The sequence below is a fragment of the Schistocerca serialis genome, chromosome 1 (genome assembly GCF_023864345.2).
Source record: "Schistocerca serialis cubense isolate TAMUIC-IGC-003099 chromosome 1, iqSchSeri2.2, whole genome shotgun sequence".
NCBI lineage: Eukaryota > Metazoa > Arthropoda > Insecta > Orthoptera > Acrididae > Schistocerca > Schistocerca serialis.
This window is the reverse complement of record NC_064638.1, coordinates 367,377,235-367,397,105: the sequence shown is the minus strand read 5'-3', so window position 1 is coordinate 367,397,105 and position 19,871 is coordinate 367,377,235. Positions and strand designations below refer to the sequence as shown.

The following is a 19,871-nucleotide window of genomic DNA, read 5'->3' as shown; positions in this document are numbered from 1 at the left end:
GACAGTGTGCAAACCATTCAACGAAACATCATCGATATGGGCTTTCGGAACCGAAGGCCCGCTTATGGACCCTTGATGGCAGCACAACACAAAGCTTTATGTCCCTCCTGGGCCCGTCAACACCAACATGGGACTATTGATGACTGAAAACATGTTGCCAGATCAGACAAGTCTCGTTTCAAATTTATCAAGCAGATGGACATGTACGGTTATGGAGACAACCTCATGAGTCCACGGACACTGCATGTCAGCAGGGGTCTGTTCAAGCTGATGGAGGGTCTGTAATAGTGTGGGGCGTGTGCAGTTGGAGTGACATGGGACCCGATACGTCTAGATATGACTCTGACAGGTAACACACACTTAAGCATCCTGTCTGATTACTTGCATCCATTCATGTCCATTGTGCATTCCAACGGACTTGGGCAATTCCAGCAGGACAACGCAACACCCCACACGTACAAAATTGCTACAGAGTGATTCCAGGAACACTCTTCTGAGCTTAAACACTTCTGTTGGTCACCAAACTCCCCAGACACGAACATTATTGAGCATAACTGGGATGCCTTGCAACATGCTCTTCAGAAGAGATCTTCATCCCCTCATATTCTTACGGATTTATTGACAGCCCTACAGGATTCATGATGTCAATTCCACCAGTACTTAAGACAATAGTCGAGACAATGCCACATCGCATTGCGGCACTTCTGCATGCTCGAGGGGGCCCTTCACGATATTAGGCATGTGTACCATTTCTTTGGCTCTTCAGTGTAGCTGTGCGTATCATCTGGTGACGAGTATGTCAGGGGAGAATGACTGGTTCAACCAAAAGCTGTCTGAAAGGTACTTGGATGGTCCAGCATGGACGAGAAGGGCTGTAGCTGAGCTTGTGAATATTGAAGCCACCTTCAAAGTGGAGCCAATCACTCAAAATGTACCACAAGTGCTCTCCTCAGCACACTTCCTTGTGGGAAGATAAAACATTGTCAAATAGGACTGAGATACCAATTGTAACAGATATGGTGAGAGAATTCAGACTCAATCAGAAAGTAGAAGAAGACTTCTGAAAGTGCTGGAGCAAAGAGTATCTCTTGGCCTTTTGCAATTTCCACCATGGGAAATGCCCAAAGGAATATTGTGTGAGGATCACAGTTGGTGACATCTTTCTGCAATAAGTTCTCGCCAAATGTGGAAGAAGGCAAGAGTCTTTGATTCATCAGTCTTCTGACTCGTTTGATGTGGACTGCCACAAATTCATCTTCCGTGCCACCTTTGCATCTCAGAGCAGCACATGCAACCTACGTCCTCAACTATTTGCTGGCTGTATTCCAACCTCTGTCTTCAGCTCTCATATCATCCAGTCCCTTCATCTTGTCAGTACTTACCATGTGGTAATTTTCTCAAAATTCTGTACAGAATCTCTTCATTCCTTACCTTATCAGTCAACCTAATTTTGAACATCTGTAGAACTACATCTCAAATGCTTCAGTTCTTTTCTGTTCCAGTTTTCCTACTCTTCGATTTACTCTCAACAGATGTTCTGTACTAATTAGACTGTTCATTCCATTCAACAGATCCTGTAATTCTTTTTCACATTCATTGAGAACAGCAATGTCATCAAATCTTATCATCGACATCATTTCACCTTGGATTTTAATTCCACTCTTGAACCTTCCTTCCATTTCAGTCATTGCTTCTTCGATGTACAGGTTGAACAGTACTGGCGAAAGGCTACATCCCTGTCTTACACCCTTTCCAATACAAACACTTTATTCTTGGTCTTCCAGTCTTACTTTTCCCTTTTGGTTCTTGCACATATTGTAAAGTACCCATCTTTCCCTATAGCTCAACAATATTTTTCTCAGAATTTCAAACAAACATTTTACACTGTCGAATGCTTTTTCCAGGACGACAAATCCTGTGAACTTGTCTTGGTTTTTTCAGTCTACTTTCCATTATCAATTGCAAAGTCAGAACTGCTTCTACATGCTTTTACCTTTCCTAAAGGCAAACTAGTTTTCACCTAATAAATTCTCAATTTTCTTTTCTATTCTTCTGTGTATTATTCTTGTCAGCAACTTGAATGCATGATCTGTTAAGCTGATTGTGCAATAGTTCTTGTATTTGTCAGCTCTTGCACTCTTCAGAACTGTGTGGATGGTGTTTTTCTGAGTCATGGTATATTGCCACACTCATACATTCTACAGACTAATGTGAATAATCATTTTCTTGCCACTTCTCCCAGTGATTTTAGAAATTCTGATGGAATGTTGCCCATCCTGTCTGCCTTAATTGATCTCCAGTCTTCCGAAGCTCTTTTAAATTCTGATTTTAAAACTGGAAACCCTTTCTCTTCCCTATTATCCAGTTTCCTCTTTTATCATGTCATTGGATAAGTCCTCCCCCTCATAGAGGCCTTCAATGTACTCTTTCCACATATTGGTTCTCTCCTCTGCATTTAACAGTGGAATTCCCATTGCATTTTTAATGTTACTGCCATTGTTTTTAATTTCACCATAGGCTTTGACTTTTTCTATATGTTGACTCCGACCTTCCAACAATTATTTCTTTTTCGATTTCTGCACATTTTTCATGCAGCCATTTCACTTTAGCTTCCCTACATTTACTATTTATTTCATTCGTAAGTGACTGTATTTCTGTATTCCCGAATTTCCCTGAACATTTTTGTATTGCCTTCTTTCGTTGATCAACTGAAGTATTTCTTCTGTTACTCATGGTTTCTTCGCTGTTATCTTACTGGTACCTAAGTTTTTCTTTCCAGCTTCTGTGAATGCCCTTTTTAGAGATGTCCATTCCTCTTCAATTGAACTGCCTACAGAGTTATTCATTAACGCAGCATCTATAGCCCCAGAGAACTTCAAGCTTATCACTTCATTCCTTAGTATATGTGTATTCCACTTCCCTGCACAATGATTCTTCCCAATTAGTCTCTTTAAACTTCAGCTTGTTCTTCATCATTACCAAATTGTGATCTGCATCTATATCTGCTGCTCGATACATCTTACAATCTAATATCCAACTTCAGAATCTCTGCCTGACCATGACGTAATCTGACTGTAATCTTCCCCCATCTCCCAGACTTTTCTACATATACCTCTTCCTCTCTTGTGATCTTGAACAGAATATTTGTTATCACTAGCTGAAACTTATTGCAGAACTCAATTAGTGTTTCTTATCTACAAAGCCCACATTACCCTATAATCATTTCTGCTACTACTCCCCCTACAAACAAATTTCAATCCCAATGACCATTTGATTTTCATCTCCCTTTATTTACTGAATTACCCATTCAATATCTTCAAATACTTTCTCTCTTCATCTTCTGCTTGCGACATCAGCATGTATACCTGAACTACTATTTTCGGTGTTGGTTTGCTGACAGCTCTGATGAGAGCAACCCTATCACTGAACTGTTCACAGTAACTCACTCTCTGGTCCACCTTCCCATTCATAACGGATCGTACTCCTGCTACTGTTGATATTATACCTAAACTCATCTGACCAGGAATCCTTTTCTTCTCTCTATTTCACTTCAATTCACTGTCACTATATCTAGACTGAAACTTAGCATTTTCCTTTTCTGATTTTCTACATTTCTGCAGTTTCCACATTCAAACTTCTGACATTCCATGCCCTGACTTGTAGAACATTATTGTTTCCTTGGTTATTTAATCTTCCCCTCACGGTCACCTGCCATTGGCAGTCTCCTCCTGAAAATCCATGCTGTCCAGAATCTTTTGCCAGTGGAGAGATCATGACACTTTTTTAATTACAGACTACATTTCCTGTGGACATAAATTATGTGTCTTTAATGCAATGGTTTCCATCGCCTTCTGCATCCTCATGCCAGTGATCATTGCTAATTCTTCCACCTTTTATGGGCAGTTTCAAACCCCAAGAGCAAGAGAGTGCCCTGAACCTCTGGCAGCTCTTCTGCCTTCTTTGACAAGGCTGTTAGCAGAGTGAGGGTGACTTCTATGCTGGAAGTCTTCAACCACCACTGCTGATGATTTTCATTAAAAATTTAAGCAGCAGCAGGGTTCAAATCCAGGACTAAGGACATTTTGTTTACTAGTCAAAGTCGCTACCTCTAGACCCCAGCTGCATCAGGAGTACAGGAACTGAAAGGAGGCAGATGAGGAGTCCCAAATATAGCCATCCTTGTCACTGCTGATGGAAGACACCTCACCAATCCTGACCTGTTGGTCATATCCCCAAAGGGAAACAGGGTGTGGAGGTTATGGAAGATAACTAAATTGTGTATATTACTTGTATCTGGATGTTTCCATCGGTAACTAATGTAACTTTCACGGTCTGTAAATTCTGTGTCAAAGTTGTATGTTGACTGAATTGCTTTCATACAGCTTTTAAAATACCAATGAATTGTAGGCAGCATATGAGAGATCATGGTTCACGAAAGTTCTGCAATGCTTTTGATGTCGAGTGAAATTAGGTGCAGACCCAGGTTCAATTCTGAAAAAGGGGAGGGGGGAAGACTGTTCATGTCTCAGTTTTTTACAGTACCACACTATTAACGTGCCACAGATGCCTATGATTTTAGTGACAATAAGTATAAAATGTTTCAATGTCATAATAATAAAAACAATAATCTGTTAACATCATTATTAAGTACAGCAATTTGATCTAACATCTAATGAATTACAATTTAGTGACATACAGCATTTGGAAAGCATTTGTCCAAAAATTTGAGAATGTCTGCCATGAAACTAATTTAAGAACCATCATAGTACCAAATTCTCATTATTTTTATATGATATACGAGGGCCGTTCAGAAAGTAACCTCCGGTTGATTTTAAAAAATACACCAAGTTAAATAAAAATATTTTAATATATACATCTTACAACTACATCTTTGCACTATTTTTCTACATAGTCTCCATAGCGATTGAGGCACTTATCGTATCTCTTCACAAGCTTTGAAATTCCTTCTGCATAAAAATCACCCGCTTGTGCCTGGACCCAGCCTGTGACCGCATCTTTGAGCTCTTCGTCGTCATCAAACCGCTGTGACCCGAGCCATTTCTTCAAATGCATGAAGAGGTGATAATCACTTGGCGCCAGGTCTGGGCTGTAAGGTGGATGGTTGATAACGTCCCACTTGAAGGACTCAAGAAGGGCCGTTGTTCTGCGAGCAGAGCGAGGACGGGCGTTATCGTGCAAAAAAACGATACCGGAAGTCAGCATACCATGGCGTTTGTTCTGTATAGCCCGTCGTAACTTTTTTATTGTTTCACAGTACACGTCTTGATTAATGGTCGTACCAAGTTCCATGAATTCAACCAACAACACCCCTTTGGCATCCCAAAACACCGTTGCCATCAGTTTTCTGGCAGAAAAATCTTGCGAGGCTTTTCTTGGTTTGGTAGGCGAATTTGAATGTGCCCACATCTTTGATTGTTCTTTTGTCTCAGGGTTCACGTACTTAATCCAGGTTTCGTCACCGGTCACGATTCTGTTTAACAATGGTTCTCCTTCATCCTCATAATGTGACAAAGTCTAATGCAGAGGCCATTCTTTGAGTTTTGTGGTGGTCGGTAAGAATTTTGGGCACCCATCGTGCACAGAACTTACAGTAACCCAATCTTGCTGTCACTATCTCGCACAAGAGAGTCTTAGAAATCTGTGGAAAACCAGTAGACAACTCCGACATTGAGAAACGTCGATTTTCACGAACTTTTGCATCAACTGTCTGAACGAGTTCGTCAGTCACCAATGATGGTCTACCACTCCTCTCTTCATCATGGACGTTTTCTCGTCCACTTTTAAATAAACGTACCCATTCACGGACAACTCCTTCACTCATAACTCTTGGTCCGTACACGGCACAAAGCTCACGATGAATAGCTGCTGCAGAATATCCTTTGGCTGTAAAAAACCTTATGACAGCACGCACTTCACATTTGGCGGGGTTTTCTATTGCAGCACACATTTCAAACTGCCACAAAAACTAAACTAGCGCAGGTACGACGTTCACTCGACCACGGCTTGATGCCGACTGACCTGTTGAGTGCGTGAACGCACAGATGGCGTCGCTACTCCCCCCACAACCCGCACTGTGACCAATCGGAGGTTACTTTCTGAACCGCCCTCGTAAAATCAAAGTGTGCAGTGCTCATTACGAGTATTTCACTTAGCACAGGTTTTAAAACTTTGGTTATGTGAGCATGGAAATGAAGTAAATGCTTAATGCTACATCACTGAAAGTAGACATTATGAGAACTGTGGCAATTATGAGGTTTATAACAGCTCCAAGCTCCAAGTATGGTTTAAGAAAGTTTAATAAAATAATACCACTGCTGGTTTTGGATTTATTACAACTGCATCTCTAGATGCAGTTCTTGCTTTTCTGCTGGGGTCTCATTTTGTAATCATTATAGGTATGCGCAGAGGTGTATATCTTTGAAACCAATATTTTTGTTGGAAATTATGCCAGAATGTAAATAATTTTGGAGTAAAGGAGACCACTCAGCGAATACCAGTATCACTGAGTTGTTGACAGGCAGACACAAGCACAAAAGAGAAAGAAAACTTCCTAAGCTTTTGGAACAAATACCCTTTACAGAGTGAAAGTACACACACAAACACACACACACACACACACACACACACACACACACACACACACACCTGAACTGCTACATTGTGTGAGCTGGACAGAGAATGCCAGTATTGCATTTCGGCAGATGGACTAGGGGTTGTGTCTGGTGGGGTGGCTAGAGAGATGCAAGAGGTAGAAAGAGGGGTTGGTAGTGGGTAGCTAGTGATTTGGGGAAGGGGCAGCAGGTTTGCTGGTTAGCAATGAAGGGAGGGGTGAAAAGTACATGGACTACGCTTGTGATGAACAGGTACTGAAGCTGGTGGGGTACAGCACACAATGGAGGTGATATGGATACATGGTTTGGGAGGCGTGACTGACCAGAGGAGGGGGAAACTGTTGGGTATAGGATATGCGGACAGTGGGTTAATGGATATAGAGGTCAGGAGAACTCCCGTCTAAGTAGCTCAGAAAAGCTGGTGGTGGAGGGGTGGATCCAGATGGCTCCAATTGTGAAGCAACTATGGCAATCTAGCATGTGTGCTCAGATGCAAGTTGTATCTCTGAGTGGTCAACTTTGTTTCTGGCCACAGTTTGACAGTGGCCATTCATTCTGGTGGGCAGCTGGTTGATTGTCATATCGATATGAAAAGCTGTGCAGTGATTGGGGTATAGTTCCCACACCACATGGCTGCTTTCACATGTGGCCCTGCTACCAGGTTTCCTTTCTCTTTAGTGTGCATCTGATGATGACTCAGTGCTTCTGCTAAACTAATATTTTTGTTATTCAAGTGAATCTGGGCCACATTCTGTAAATTCTGAGCATGTGTGCTGGTATAAAACATAGAAAGGTGTGTATTCAAACAGTTCCCACAAAAATTATCGGCATTCACATAGTACATGTGCCAAAATGCAGAAATTTTCAAATATGTAGTGCAAACCCCAAATGAAATCATCACACACAAATGTAAACCACTGTACAAAATCTATAACTGTAAAGCAAGGCCCCACCAGGAAAACAAGAAAATCTGTAAGAGCTTTCTGATGATGCATTCATAATAAACACAAAATCAATAAAAGTTTATTTAAATCAAACTTGCTCATACCATATTTGTGGACGATTGCTGTTTTAAATTATAAACCTTGTGAAGGGAAAGCTGTTTCTTTCAGTCATTTGCACTTATGTTTGGGAATTCAGTATTTATCTTACTTTTCTCTCTCTCTTTGCCTCCCTTAGCAGGATGTCTTTCCCTTACTCCACTTGCTGTAGCTAGTTGGGTCTACCTGTGGATTTATGATCCGTGTCGTATTTGCTGTTGGTAGCAGGTACACTTAAGGTCTGGAAATGTGCACCTTTGCCTTGCTAGAATGTTACTGGTCACGTTGTAAGCACATCCATGTGGGCAGCCCCTCATACAACTGATTGCAAATTGCCATGTTAAATGTAGCTTGCATTTTACAGAATTTCTCACTATTTTCAAGATGCTTAGTTTTCATGCTACTTTACTCTCCATGACTTAGCTGTGAAATTTGGAAACTGATATATCTAAAAATAAAAATGTTTCTAATGGAATGTGTTGTGGGCAGCAATTGAGAGCTCTATGACTACCCTCTACCTCACCATCACTGGACCCTCCCTTGAATGAATCCACACCATAGCACACAGACACAGTCATTAGGGCAAAAGGCAATGTACACATTATGGGGCAATTAAATTGCTAGTAAGTATAAACAGCTGTATCTTCAAACATCTGTGAATGCCATAAATCATAACGGGTATTTTTTAAAGAATTCTACAGACATCATCTCAGTTTCATAAGAGTAACACTTGTGGTATATCAACTGACCTGAGGTACTTTATATGTATCTCCACACTGATTAGACCAGATATGTTTCAATGCTGTCAGTTGTCTTGTTACTACTTTAGCCCTTCATAGAGGGGTACACTTGCATCACAGAAGTTGCATGTGGGATGAGGCAGTAGCTTGCTGAGAGAGAAATGGAATACTTTCTGAATGTTGAATACAGCAATAACAAACAACAGAAAACTTATCATTTGAGGTGGTAGCTACTGTCTACAGAATAAGAATTAAGTGACTATATTCCTCTGTCTCTTTCCCATGACAAACAGCTTGATCAAAAGAATAGGTCTATGATTTCTTGTTAATATACAGTGTTGTTCCTTAAGGATTTGACGGTGATGACACTACTTAGCCAAGATTGCAAACAAATTTTTTTCTCAGACATCTTTGGAAAGTAAGTGACACATAAACACTTATGACAGTTTTGTGGAACTTCGACTTTTCCTAAATTCTAATGTTGGTTTTTCTCTCAGGACTAATGTTTTGACTTTTACAATCAAATGTTGTCATCAAAAAATTGTAAACATGCCTGCCTATCAGTCTTGATGTTTTAAAATAATGTATTTTCAAAAACCTGGCACTTTTGCAACTTTTGTGCTGTTAAGTACCTACAATTTTGAAAGAATAGATACAAAATTGGTCTTTTTACTGTGATTCTTTGATACAAAAAATGACAGGTGAAATTCAATCATGCTAAAAACAGTATAAAGAGGAGAGAGTCTTGCGACATGATAATATACTATGGATTACTTTGTATTACTGGAGATGGAGCTTTAATATAACTTACAGGGTGTATACGTGGACTAGAAAAAAAATCCCAGATTTTTCCTGGATTTCCCAGTTAAAAACATACTTTCTCCCACATGAAAAAACACTTCGTCCAAGGTGAAAATTACACTTTTTCCATGATAAGTGACATTATACTTTCCCTTGGAGCTGTAAAAATATCAATCCTTTGAATGGTTTTATACACCAGCGAGGAACTTCGGAGAATGAAAAAACTTGGCAAAAAAAAAAAAAAAAAAAAAAAAAAAAAAAAAAAAAAAAAAAAAAAAAAAAAAAAAAATATCATATTATGACACACTGCAAATTTTTGTATTCGTATTACAAAAGTATAGATTCGAAACAGTATGTTAATTTCCAAAGCACTGAAACTGAGATTGAAATGCGCTTTTGTAAGCTAGTCATGGTTCATATCATGTGATATCACCAGTCTGTGACAGCAGATTTTCAAAGTATAGGACACAGGATGTAGTCAGCCAATAGCAACATCACTGTTAAGCAGTGTGAACACACAAATAGGAAAAATTAATGGTTTGAATTAATGTACATAGTGTAGCTGCAAGAAAAGCTAAGATTTCACATATAATATTGGTCTTGAAGAGTAATAAGCTACAAGAAAAGTTAAACTTTCACATGTAATATTGATCTTTTTTGCGTGTGTTACACTTGAAGATACATCACACAAATGTGCCAGTAAAATTTAAAATAATGACATTAATGTCTGGTCTTCTGGGCCTGAAATTCTTCTAGGTGGCAAGTCCTCAATGTATTAAGTTTTCAATGAGAGTCAAACACACACTGATTTTGGAAATTCGTTGCACATTCACACATTTAACATAATTCATCTTGTGTAAAAGGAAATTTACTTTGAAACTATCACTTTCCAAAGCATCATTCGCAATATTTTCTTTGCAACCTGTTAGAAATAGCTTCGTTTCAACAGTTGCCAGGGAGTGCCAGAAAACAGGCGTTACTGGGTGTGGGCAGCTACAATGACGTAGGAAGCCCATATATGTTCATACAAATATAGTATTAAGAGATCTTACAAGACACCATAAAAGTAATAGGATACTCCAAGAGCAGTGGAATTTTGTACACCATACTAAAATTCATAATTTGGCTTAAAGTGCTCATTCATATGTCCAGATTCACAATTAAGTTGCCCCAATCTGATATCAAGATTTCAGTGCAGTTTTCTAGATTCAAATTTTGTTGGAGTATCAGGAGTGTATTATCTTATGTCTGGTTCTTTATTATGGCACAATGCCAAACGTGCCAGAAGATGAAAATGTACACTTGAAATTCAGCGAACAGCCGAAACCAGCCAATAGTGCAGAACAAAACATTTCGTTTCTAATAAACTGAATGTCTTTGGTGAAAAGATTACTGAAAGTCACATTTACTAGCAAATCGACAAAAATAACTTCATTGTTCTGCAAAGCGAATGACTGTCAAAAATGCGGAAATAAAACCAGAAAACTGAAACTAATAACATATGTTAGCCTTCTGCAATGATGTGAATTTATTTTAATTCACTTGATACCTCCCAACCACAGAAATCCGTTTTGTTTCCATTTGATGTGAGAAGTGTAAACGAAGAGAAAACAACATAATCACTAAATGTAAACACATCTTTTGTGGAGACTAACCCTCTTCCCCACTACAACTCAGACTGCTATACAATCTGGCAGCTTGGGTATGACAGAAAATTTATTCTGGGTAGTTTCTGGCCGCTTGTTGCTACTGCTGATACAGTGACAGCCACACTATCCGAATGCAGGAGAAGGTACTGCCCATACGCAACTCAAATGCGCATGCATGTGCGCTTGCAGGAAACTGCTCAAACGAACTTAATGTAAACAGCTGAGACGTTACGCTCACTGGCAGCAGTTTATTGTTATGAAGTATTCCATAGTCTTCGTCCTAAAGCCTTTGACTCATTTTGCTGTTTATCAGATCTTACCAGTCAAAATTACAAAAAAAGTAACTAAAGTCTAAAACAATGAAAAATTCCTGGATTCTAAAAAATTTCCAGGTTTTCCTGGTTTTCTCCTGGATGAAAAAATTCCCAGGTTTTTTCCCGGATGTCCCAGACCGTATACACCCTGAACTTAGCAGATCTGGAAGGAAAATAAGTGCACTGTTTTCATGAGAACAATGGAAAAAGAAAATAACATTATGTGGAACAGTTACCTGTAACTCCTTAAAGTCTTGTTCAAATTTTCGCAGTTCTAGACACTGTCTAAGTTTTGCAGAATGATTCTGCCAAAAATCATCAAATGTTCTTTCTGTTTCTTCAAGCTGGACTAACAACCTAGATGAAGTTGTTTTTTATTATTATTTTGTTATAAATTCCAGTTATATATTATCCCTGAAGTTTCAGCCATAAATCCATTGTCAAAACACACATGAAACTGGACATACAGAACCATATCATACAAAAAAATTTAAGTATTGAATGTACACATACATAACATGTAGAGAGAGGTGTTTGTGAGAATCCACATAGAGAAATCATCATAAATACAAGCAAATTATTAGTAAAGAAACCTAAGCAATTAGAACATTATTTCAATTATCACTTTAAGAACTTTCACTTGGCAGCATAAGAAGCTGCTATCACTGTCGTCATCGTCGTCATCATCATCATTATTATCATAATTGTTGTTGAGTATAGGACAGTAGGTTAACTGAACAGCCATGTAATTTTATTTTCATTGTTGATACAAAATATAACTCTAGGAATTTACAAACTAAAAGTATGAATGAAATTATTTTGCGCTGGTAAAAGGTTTAAACATACTTTTCTACAAAATAAAATATTCTGTGAAAGTCCTAAAAACACTATCCTATTTGCTGATGACTCCAGCATATTACTCACTGAATCCAGCCCAGAAACATTGCAGTTAACAGCAGAAAGTTGAGTGAAAAGACTTTCAGAGTACTGCATCAAAATCAAATTCATTGCATATACTGAAAAAATTGTATGTGTCAATTTTAATTTATTTCCATTATCCAGCCAAATATCTATTTAAACAAAACTCTTGTCTATACCTCCTACTGCAATGGAACTCATTATGTACCGTATAAATTAGTCACAGTATGATTTCAAAGATAAACAACACAAACAGCAATGGCAGTGAGATCCTTATAGGGCCACACAAAGCCCGGTAGAAATTTAATAGAAGGAGGAGCCCCAGCATTGACCAATCCAAAGCATGGGCGAAGGGGGGAAGGGGGGAGGGGGGTGACTACAGAGAGCACAAATCACAACTCCACATGTTCTTGCAAAACGCATTTGCTTTCTCTTGTAGATGTAACTTCACTGTTATTTCTTTATGTCTATCCATCTATCTATCTTCCATCCATTCCTTATTAGCAGGAGTGGAATCCTAAGACAAAATATGTTCTGAATTTGACCATCACCGGTCCTGACTATTGCATTCTTTGCATTATTTTCATGAAAGATACAGTGCTAAACATATTTTACCACAAAGTTTTTGAGAATGAAAGAGACTGATTAAGTAACATCTATCTACAAGAAATACCATACAACCAGTGACATCCCATTACCTATACATTTTTTGTCAGCTAAGCAGGACAGCATCTACATATTTTGATGCACTGGACTCCCCTAACCCAATCTCATCAGTCTAATATCCCTTCTCCCCCTCCCCCCTTAAGCAACACCTCTACATCATAACAATATGTGCATAGGTGGGTAATGTAAGTGGTAATTTTTTGGTAATAGTCTACAATATCCAATCTTTTAAACTGTTCTTGATTTCTATTCAAAATATAGTGGCACTCAGTTCTGGCACTCTAGGCAGCTGCTTTGTTTGTATATATGGCGGAGCCCATTATGCTGCCAAACACACTCAAATATGATGATGCATTGTTTAAAGTACACTTGAGCGGCAGAATCAGATTGGTCTCCTTCCATTCTGCAATCACTTTCAATACCTAATGAACTTCAGAAAACAGGAGGTATTACATGAGGCAACACCAGATATGGAAATATATATATATTACCTTAAATTTGTAATAACAAATCGAAGTTTCACACCATTATCCTGTAAGTTGTTAAGCTTGCTACAAACAGCGGGCAGAATGGTCTGTAGGTAGCAGCATAGTGCAGATGCACACATACCGTCACAGTATCAGTATAAAGACGACCGCTCCACTTGCGACTTGCACCAGGGAAGAACAGCATTCTGTTATTCGGTTTTAGCGTAGTGAAGGTGTGAACCTATTGAAATTCATCGACGAATAAAGGTTCAGCACGCTGATGCATGTTTGTCACAGCAGCAAGTCTACGAATGGAGCAGGAAGTTCACAAATGGTGTGACTTCAGTGGAAGATGCTCCTAGTCCAGGTCAGGCACAATGAGTTGTGACTCCACAGAACATGGCAGCAGTTGAAGCCATAGTGAAGGAAAACTGCCAAGTGGCACTGAATGACACTGCAGCATGTTTATGGATTAGTCATGGGTCAGCACACCGCATTGTGCTTGATTTGCTCCAGTTTCACAAAATGTTTGCAAGATGGGTGCCACGGCAGCTGACTCCAGAAATGAGAGAACGACGTGTTGATGCTTGTGAAGAACTTCTTCGGCACTTTGAACGAGAAGGTGATGGCTTCCTTGTAAGAATCGTTACTGGGGACGAAACCTGGGTTCACTCCCACCAACTGGATATGAAGAGAGCAAGCAAGGAATGGCGCCATTCTTCATCACCAAAACCAAAGAAGTTTCGAACAGAACCATCAGCAGGGTAGGTTATGCTGACTCTCTTTTGCGATGACAAAGGTGTCATTTTGGAGCATTACATGCCTAGAGGGACCACTGTCACCAGTGCATCATACACAGATCTCCTAAAAAATCATCTGCGGCCTGCAATCAAATCAAAGTAATGTGGATTGCTGTCAGCAGATGTCCTTTTGCAACATGACAATGCAAGGCCCCACACTGCCCATACAACAGTTGCAATAACCACAGACCTGCATTTTGAGTGTCTTCCTCATCCACCATACTCACCAGACCTTGCCCCCAAGTGATTTCCATATGTTTGGACCACTCAAAGACACAATGGGAAGAAAGAAGTTCCATTCTGGTTAGGTACGCCACGCGGTGCATGAGTGGTTGTGCAGACTACCAAAATAATTTTTTTCTAAAGGAATTTATGCACTTCGTAAGCGCTGGGGGACTTGCATTGAGCGTGGGAGAGATTATGTTGAAAAGTGACACAGATTTGTACCACTTCTGCACAATAAATAATATTTTAAAAAATATTTAAGGTTTTCATTTGACTCACCCTTGTATACATATGTCAGCCACAAGAATGCACTTGAGTTGTGTCCTACAGAATTTTACACTGTACTAATGCATCCAGAAATAATCACTGTGCAAAATTTTTATATTATAAAGTGCATTGTTATGAAGTATGGCAGCACAAACTTTTCACGAACAGTACAGTGATGTTAGTGCACCAACAGGCAGTCTGACGAAGTCATGTCACATTGTAGTCTTAAAATAAATTAAAATATCTTGGGAAGCACACTAACTGAAGACTTGAGCTGTCATCAGGAGGTGAAAACTCGAATTACCATAGCAAAGAAGGCATTCAACAGGCATTATGTGGCAAATTAGATGAAGGTCTAAGGAAAAGGCTTGGCAAATGTTTTGTCTGGAGTGTGGCACTATATGAGTCAGAAACATGGACACTGAGATGAAAGAGGAAGAAAAAAGGTTAGAAGCATTTGAGATGTGCATGTGGAGGAGAATGGAGACGATAAGCTGGATGGAAAGAGTGAGTAATGAAAGAGTAATGGAAAGGGTTGGTGAGAGAAGATGTCTGCTGAAGGTTATAAAAGAAAGTAAAAAGAACTGGCTGGCACATTCACTGAGAAGGGAGTGCTTTCTAGCAGATGCTTTGGAGGGAGAAGACTGGGAGAAAGAAGGAGATACAAGATGATAGACAACATAAAGGGAAGAGGAAATTATGCGGACCTAAAGAGGATGGCAGAAGACCAGACAGCCTGAAGAACTACCATGTGAAAACCTGCCTTTTGGCTGAACACTAATGATAATGAGTCTAACTTCCGATACAACAACTCTTACAAGTGCACACCCCTCCACCCCAAACACACACAAGCACTTACATTATTAATTCGTGTTATCGGTGTTATGTTTAAGTTTTTTTAATGTACACTGTATCTCATATTCATTACTGTTTTTATTCATTATGACTGTTTGGGTTGTTTCTATAATGTAACAGTCATACAGAAACTTTACATAAAATTTAGACTTTTATACATGTAATTACTGTGATCTTCATATGAGGCAATTTACCCCCAAGGGAAAATTGCAACCGATTTTGAAATTGGTCTTCTTTCACAAGATAGGAAAGATACAGATACTGTGGCATGGCAAGTTTTGGCATGCATGAGCAGAATGTAGTCAGTCAGTCGGCCAATCAATCAGCAGCAGGCAGCTAAAGAATTCACAAGAAGATGAACCTGGAGAAAGCTGCTCTGGAATCATGGTTCACAAATATGGAATAGTGGCTCACAAATTGCCTCAGATGGGATGCCACTGAGCTAAGTAGATCACACACATATGCTCACCCTACAATGGTGAAAAGGAAAGTCTGAAATAACTGGATGGAAAAACTGTAATTTGGAAACAATGGGTGTTCAAGTTGAACTTGAGTATGAGATGCAGCGGACTGATTGAAACTGCAGCAAACTGCAGATGGGAAACTGTTTACTTATCTTCAACTTTTGTACAAGCAGAAAGCCCATTTAATTTTGTACAGAGAGATCAGCTTTTCCTTTATCAAGTCTACACCAGCAATAGATATCTGTGTTTAAATGTGTACATACAGTCTTAGTTCTTCAGAATCTGGCCTACTGTAAGTTCCTTACTTTATCTGACTGAATTATTCTGACAAGGGAACCTCCCCATCGCACCCCCCTCAGATTTAGGTATAAGTTGGCACAGTGGATAGGCCTTGAAAAACTAAACACAGATCAATCGAGAAAACAGGAAGAAGCTGTGTGGAACTATGAAAAAAATAAGCAAAATATACAAACTGAGTAGTCCGTGCGTATGATAGGCAACGTCAAGGAAAGTGTAAGCTCGAGAGCACCGTGGTCCCGTGGTTAGCGTGAGCAACTGCGAAGCAAGAGGTCCTTGGTTCAAGTCTTCCCTCGAGTGAAACGTTTAATTTTTTATTTTCAGATAATTATCAAAGTTCAGGCACTCACACATAATCAACTTCGCTCTCCAAAATTCCAGGACATGTTTAGATTTGCTTGGACATATGCAGGATTTGACGGTCTACACACAGAAAAATTTGAAAACGTTAAAAACATATGTTTTGACAGAGCACAGGGAAAACTGTGCGACTGTGAAACTGTTGCATTCATTTGTTAAAGTTTATGTGACAAATTCTTATGTTTTCACCACTTTTTTGGGAGTGATTATCACATCTAAAAGAAAACCTAAATCGGGCAAGGTAGAAGACTTTTTTACCCATTCACCAAGTGTACAAGTGGAACGCCAGATATAACGTCTGTCTTACTCGATACCTTTTCTTCAGTTACCATGAATGGTGACCTTTCTGGCAGGAATAGTCGATTGTGAGGACCGGTGTCAAATGTTTTATGGAAATTTAGAAATATGAGGTCAATCTGAGCTCCCCTCAGCTCGACAACATATTCCTGTCATATGACGCACATGCCGTCACCAGTGTCATATAGAATATATCAGACGTGTTTTCCTGTTTAGGAATCGGTTGACCTATGACCCTGTGATCAAATGTTTTCGGTTCCCATTGGAGAGGCACATCCTTTCGTCTACTAATCGCACGGTTTTGCGGTGCCGTCGCAAAACACAGACACTAAACTTATTACAGTGAACAGAGACGTCAATGAACGAACGGACAGATCATAACTTCGCGAAAATAAAGAAAGCAAACTTTTCACTCAAGGGAAGACTTGAACCTAGGACCTCTCGTTCCACAGTTACTCACGCTAACCACGGGACCACCGCGCTCCTCAGCTCACATGGTCCTTGAAGTTGCCTATGTTGCGCATGGACTACTCAGTTTGTATATTTTTGCTTATTTTTTTGTAGTTCCACACAACTTCTTCCTGTTTTCTCGATTGATCTGTGTTCAGTTTTTCAAGGCCTATCCACTGTGCCAACTTATAACTAAATCTGAGGGGGGTGCGATGGGAAGGTTCCCTTGTGAGTGTCCTGTTCATGAAAAATCTCAAAGTGTGTGCTACAAATGTGATATTTTGATTAGTGGGTTTGCGATACAGAACTGCAGTACTTTATATAATCTCTTTAGATTCAAATATTTAACAGTTGCATTCATAAACAGAGGTAATGTAATCAGGCAGTATAGTTTCAAAAGTAAACCAGCTGTTTCTTTGCCATCATATATATTAAAATTCGATTAGGGAGTAACATCACAATCTAACATCAGCATTGAGCATTTTCACAGGGCATTTAGCTGCCAAATAACTTAATTTTGCTGTCTCGTATTTATATGTCTAACATCAGGTATTATTGTTTTCATTTACATGTTCATGAGTAACTTGAATTAATAATTTAAGCAACAAATCAAAAAGATTTTGTTTGCTTTCATAAAAGGCATGTTTTATGTTGCTGTTTCATGAATAATTTCAGCAGGATTTTTAACAGAATCATTCTCCTACGAAGGGCATGTTTTGACTTATTCCCCTCTGCTTAAAATAATAAACACTACCTGAAAAACCAACTTTTTCTACTGATTTAATAGTCTTACACAGCTACTCAGTCTTCAAAGTCCAGGTGTGGAATTACAGTGAGATGGTCAAGGCAAAGTGGGGCAGAGCAATAGGCACATCTTCCTAAAGCCACTTTTTCACTCAACATCACTTCCATAGTCCAGCAGTCCATTACCAAATGCCATACTAATTACATTTGCAGATGATATTGTTATGTCAATGCCACAACCAACTTTTTGCCACAAATATTGTAACATATGCTTTTACTTTGATGCAGGAAGTTAACTGTATAGCGTAACTTTACTTCTGTTCTTTTTTTTTTTTTTTCACATTGTAGTCTTACAAAATCAACGACCCTTCTCATGTAGATCTTATACTTCCTGAAAAAATACATATCACAAGATGGTAACATTTTGTTGCATTTAGTGGTAACATCTTCCATGTAACATCCCAGTTTCACCTACGAGAGTACAATCTTTATGGCTTGACTGGGTATCACACAACAACAGGATCTTCACATCATCACATACAGGTTCACCAAGGACTGTAGTTAAAAACATTTCATAAGTCATTTTGTCATTTTTCTACTTTTCCTTGCCTCCACATGAATGTCTTGTGGATACGTTGCTCCAAGCTTCTTTGAAACATTTGAGCCAAAAGTGCCTTGGGCTCTTGAAAGCTGATATAGAGGCTGTTAGCTAATCTACCACTCATTGATGAAGCCACTTCAACTGTATAGCTGTGTGTAGAGCTATGCACAGACTGAGAAACAGCAGTGTTAGTTCTATCTTCTCTGTGAAACAGTGTTGGCAATGAAGACATTTCATAATTAAGTCTTTTCTTTGTCCAGGCTCCCATCTGTTCACCTCTTCTGTAAACGCTTATGCTTTCTGACTAATACTTTGATTGTTTTTTGTGTCCTTAAGTGAGATGAATGCAGTAACATGCCTGGAAGAAATGCCATATTCATCCCTAAGTTTGCTGATAAAAGTAAATGAAAATGTGCTGTGGAATTATCCAAGCCAACCTGTGCCCACATTTCCAGATGTCGACAGTGAACAGCAGATCCTTACACTCTTCCCCTATCAAACTGGGATATTACATACTCTTTAGAAAAAAATTTAGTAGTTTCTTTGAAGTGAGCTCTATCTCAAATTAAATTTCTACATTCCAAGATTTATTCCTGTCATTACTGAGTTCACACAGTTAATTTGAAGTTGAGTATAAGCATAAAACTTGTAGCTGGCAAGTAAATGTTATTTCATGGCACTCACCTCTCTACAGCAGTAACATTGCCTAAACGATGGGGACACATTTTGTACATTTCTTGTTGGTCTTCTCTGCAAACAGATGATGACTGACGGATATCGTTTAGTAAATCTTCACCTTGTCGAGCTGCTTGGAGAATTTCTTCTTTCAGCTCTGCATATTCAGTACCCTGGAACAATGAGTACAAACAGTGTTGTTGTGTCTCTCACTGACATTTTCACAATAAATATGAGAAAAGTCATAGTTTTGACACAGAAAGCCACATTAATGGAATCAATTTCTTGATATTAACTGTTTTGCTGTTCTATTAGCAATTCCAAGCCATTCTGTAAATTGGTTAAAATGATAATCCAAGAAAAGCTTCAGAAAACTAGGAGATTCTTGACAAAAATCTATTTCTGAGGGTGGTTGTGTACTTTTAAAAGTTAGAATTTGATTCATTGTCAACAACACTATTGACTGGAGTTGTGATCTTTTTAATGACAATATAGCCCTGCAGGTGAATTTCACAACCACCAATTAGAAAGAATATCAACCGTGCACAACGGAAAAACACACTGATGAATCTAGAACATGTAAATCTGTATAAGCCAAAGTCCAGCAAA

The 19,871-nt window shown here is 39.0% G+C and overlaps 1 protein-coding gene across 1 annotated transcript in view; it reads right to left on the bottom strand.

Annotated features, from left to right (window-relative positions):
• The window catches only part of LOC126470487 (guanine nucleotide exchange factor DBS-like), a 234,674-nt gene that overhangs the window by 130,045 nt on the left and 84,758 nt on the right, over positions 1-19,871 (bottom strand). The window contains exons 8-9 of the mRNA XM_050098360.1: positions 19,272-19,435; positions 11,413-11,533 (exon numbers count right to left, since the gene is read on the bottom strand). Of these exons, the coding sequence (XP_049954317.1) occupies positions 11,413-11,533; positions 19,272-19,435 (285 nt within the window). The remainder of the gene's footprint in view (positions 1-11,412; positions 11,534-19,271; positions 19,436-19,871) is intronic.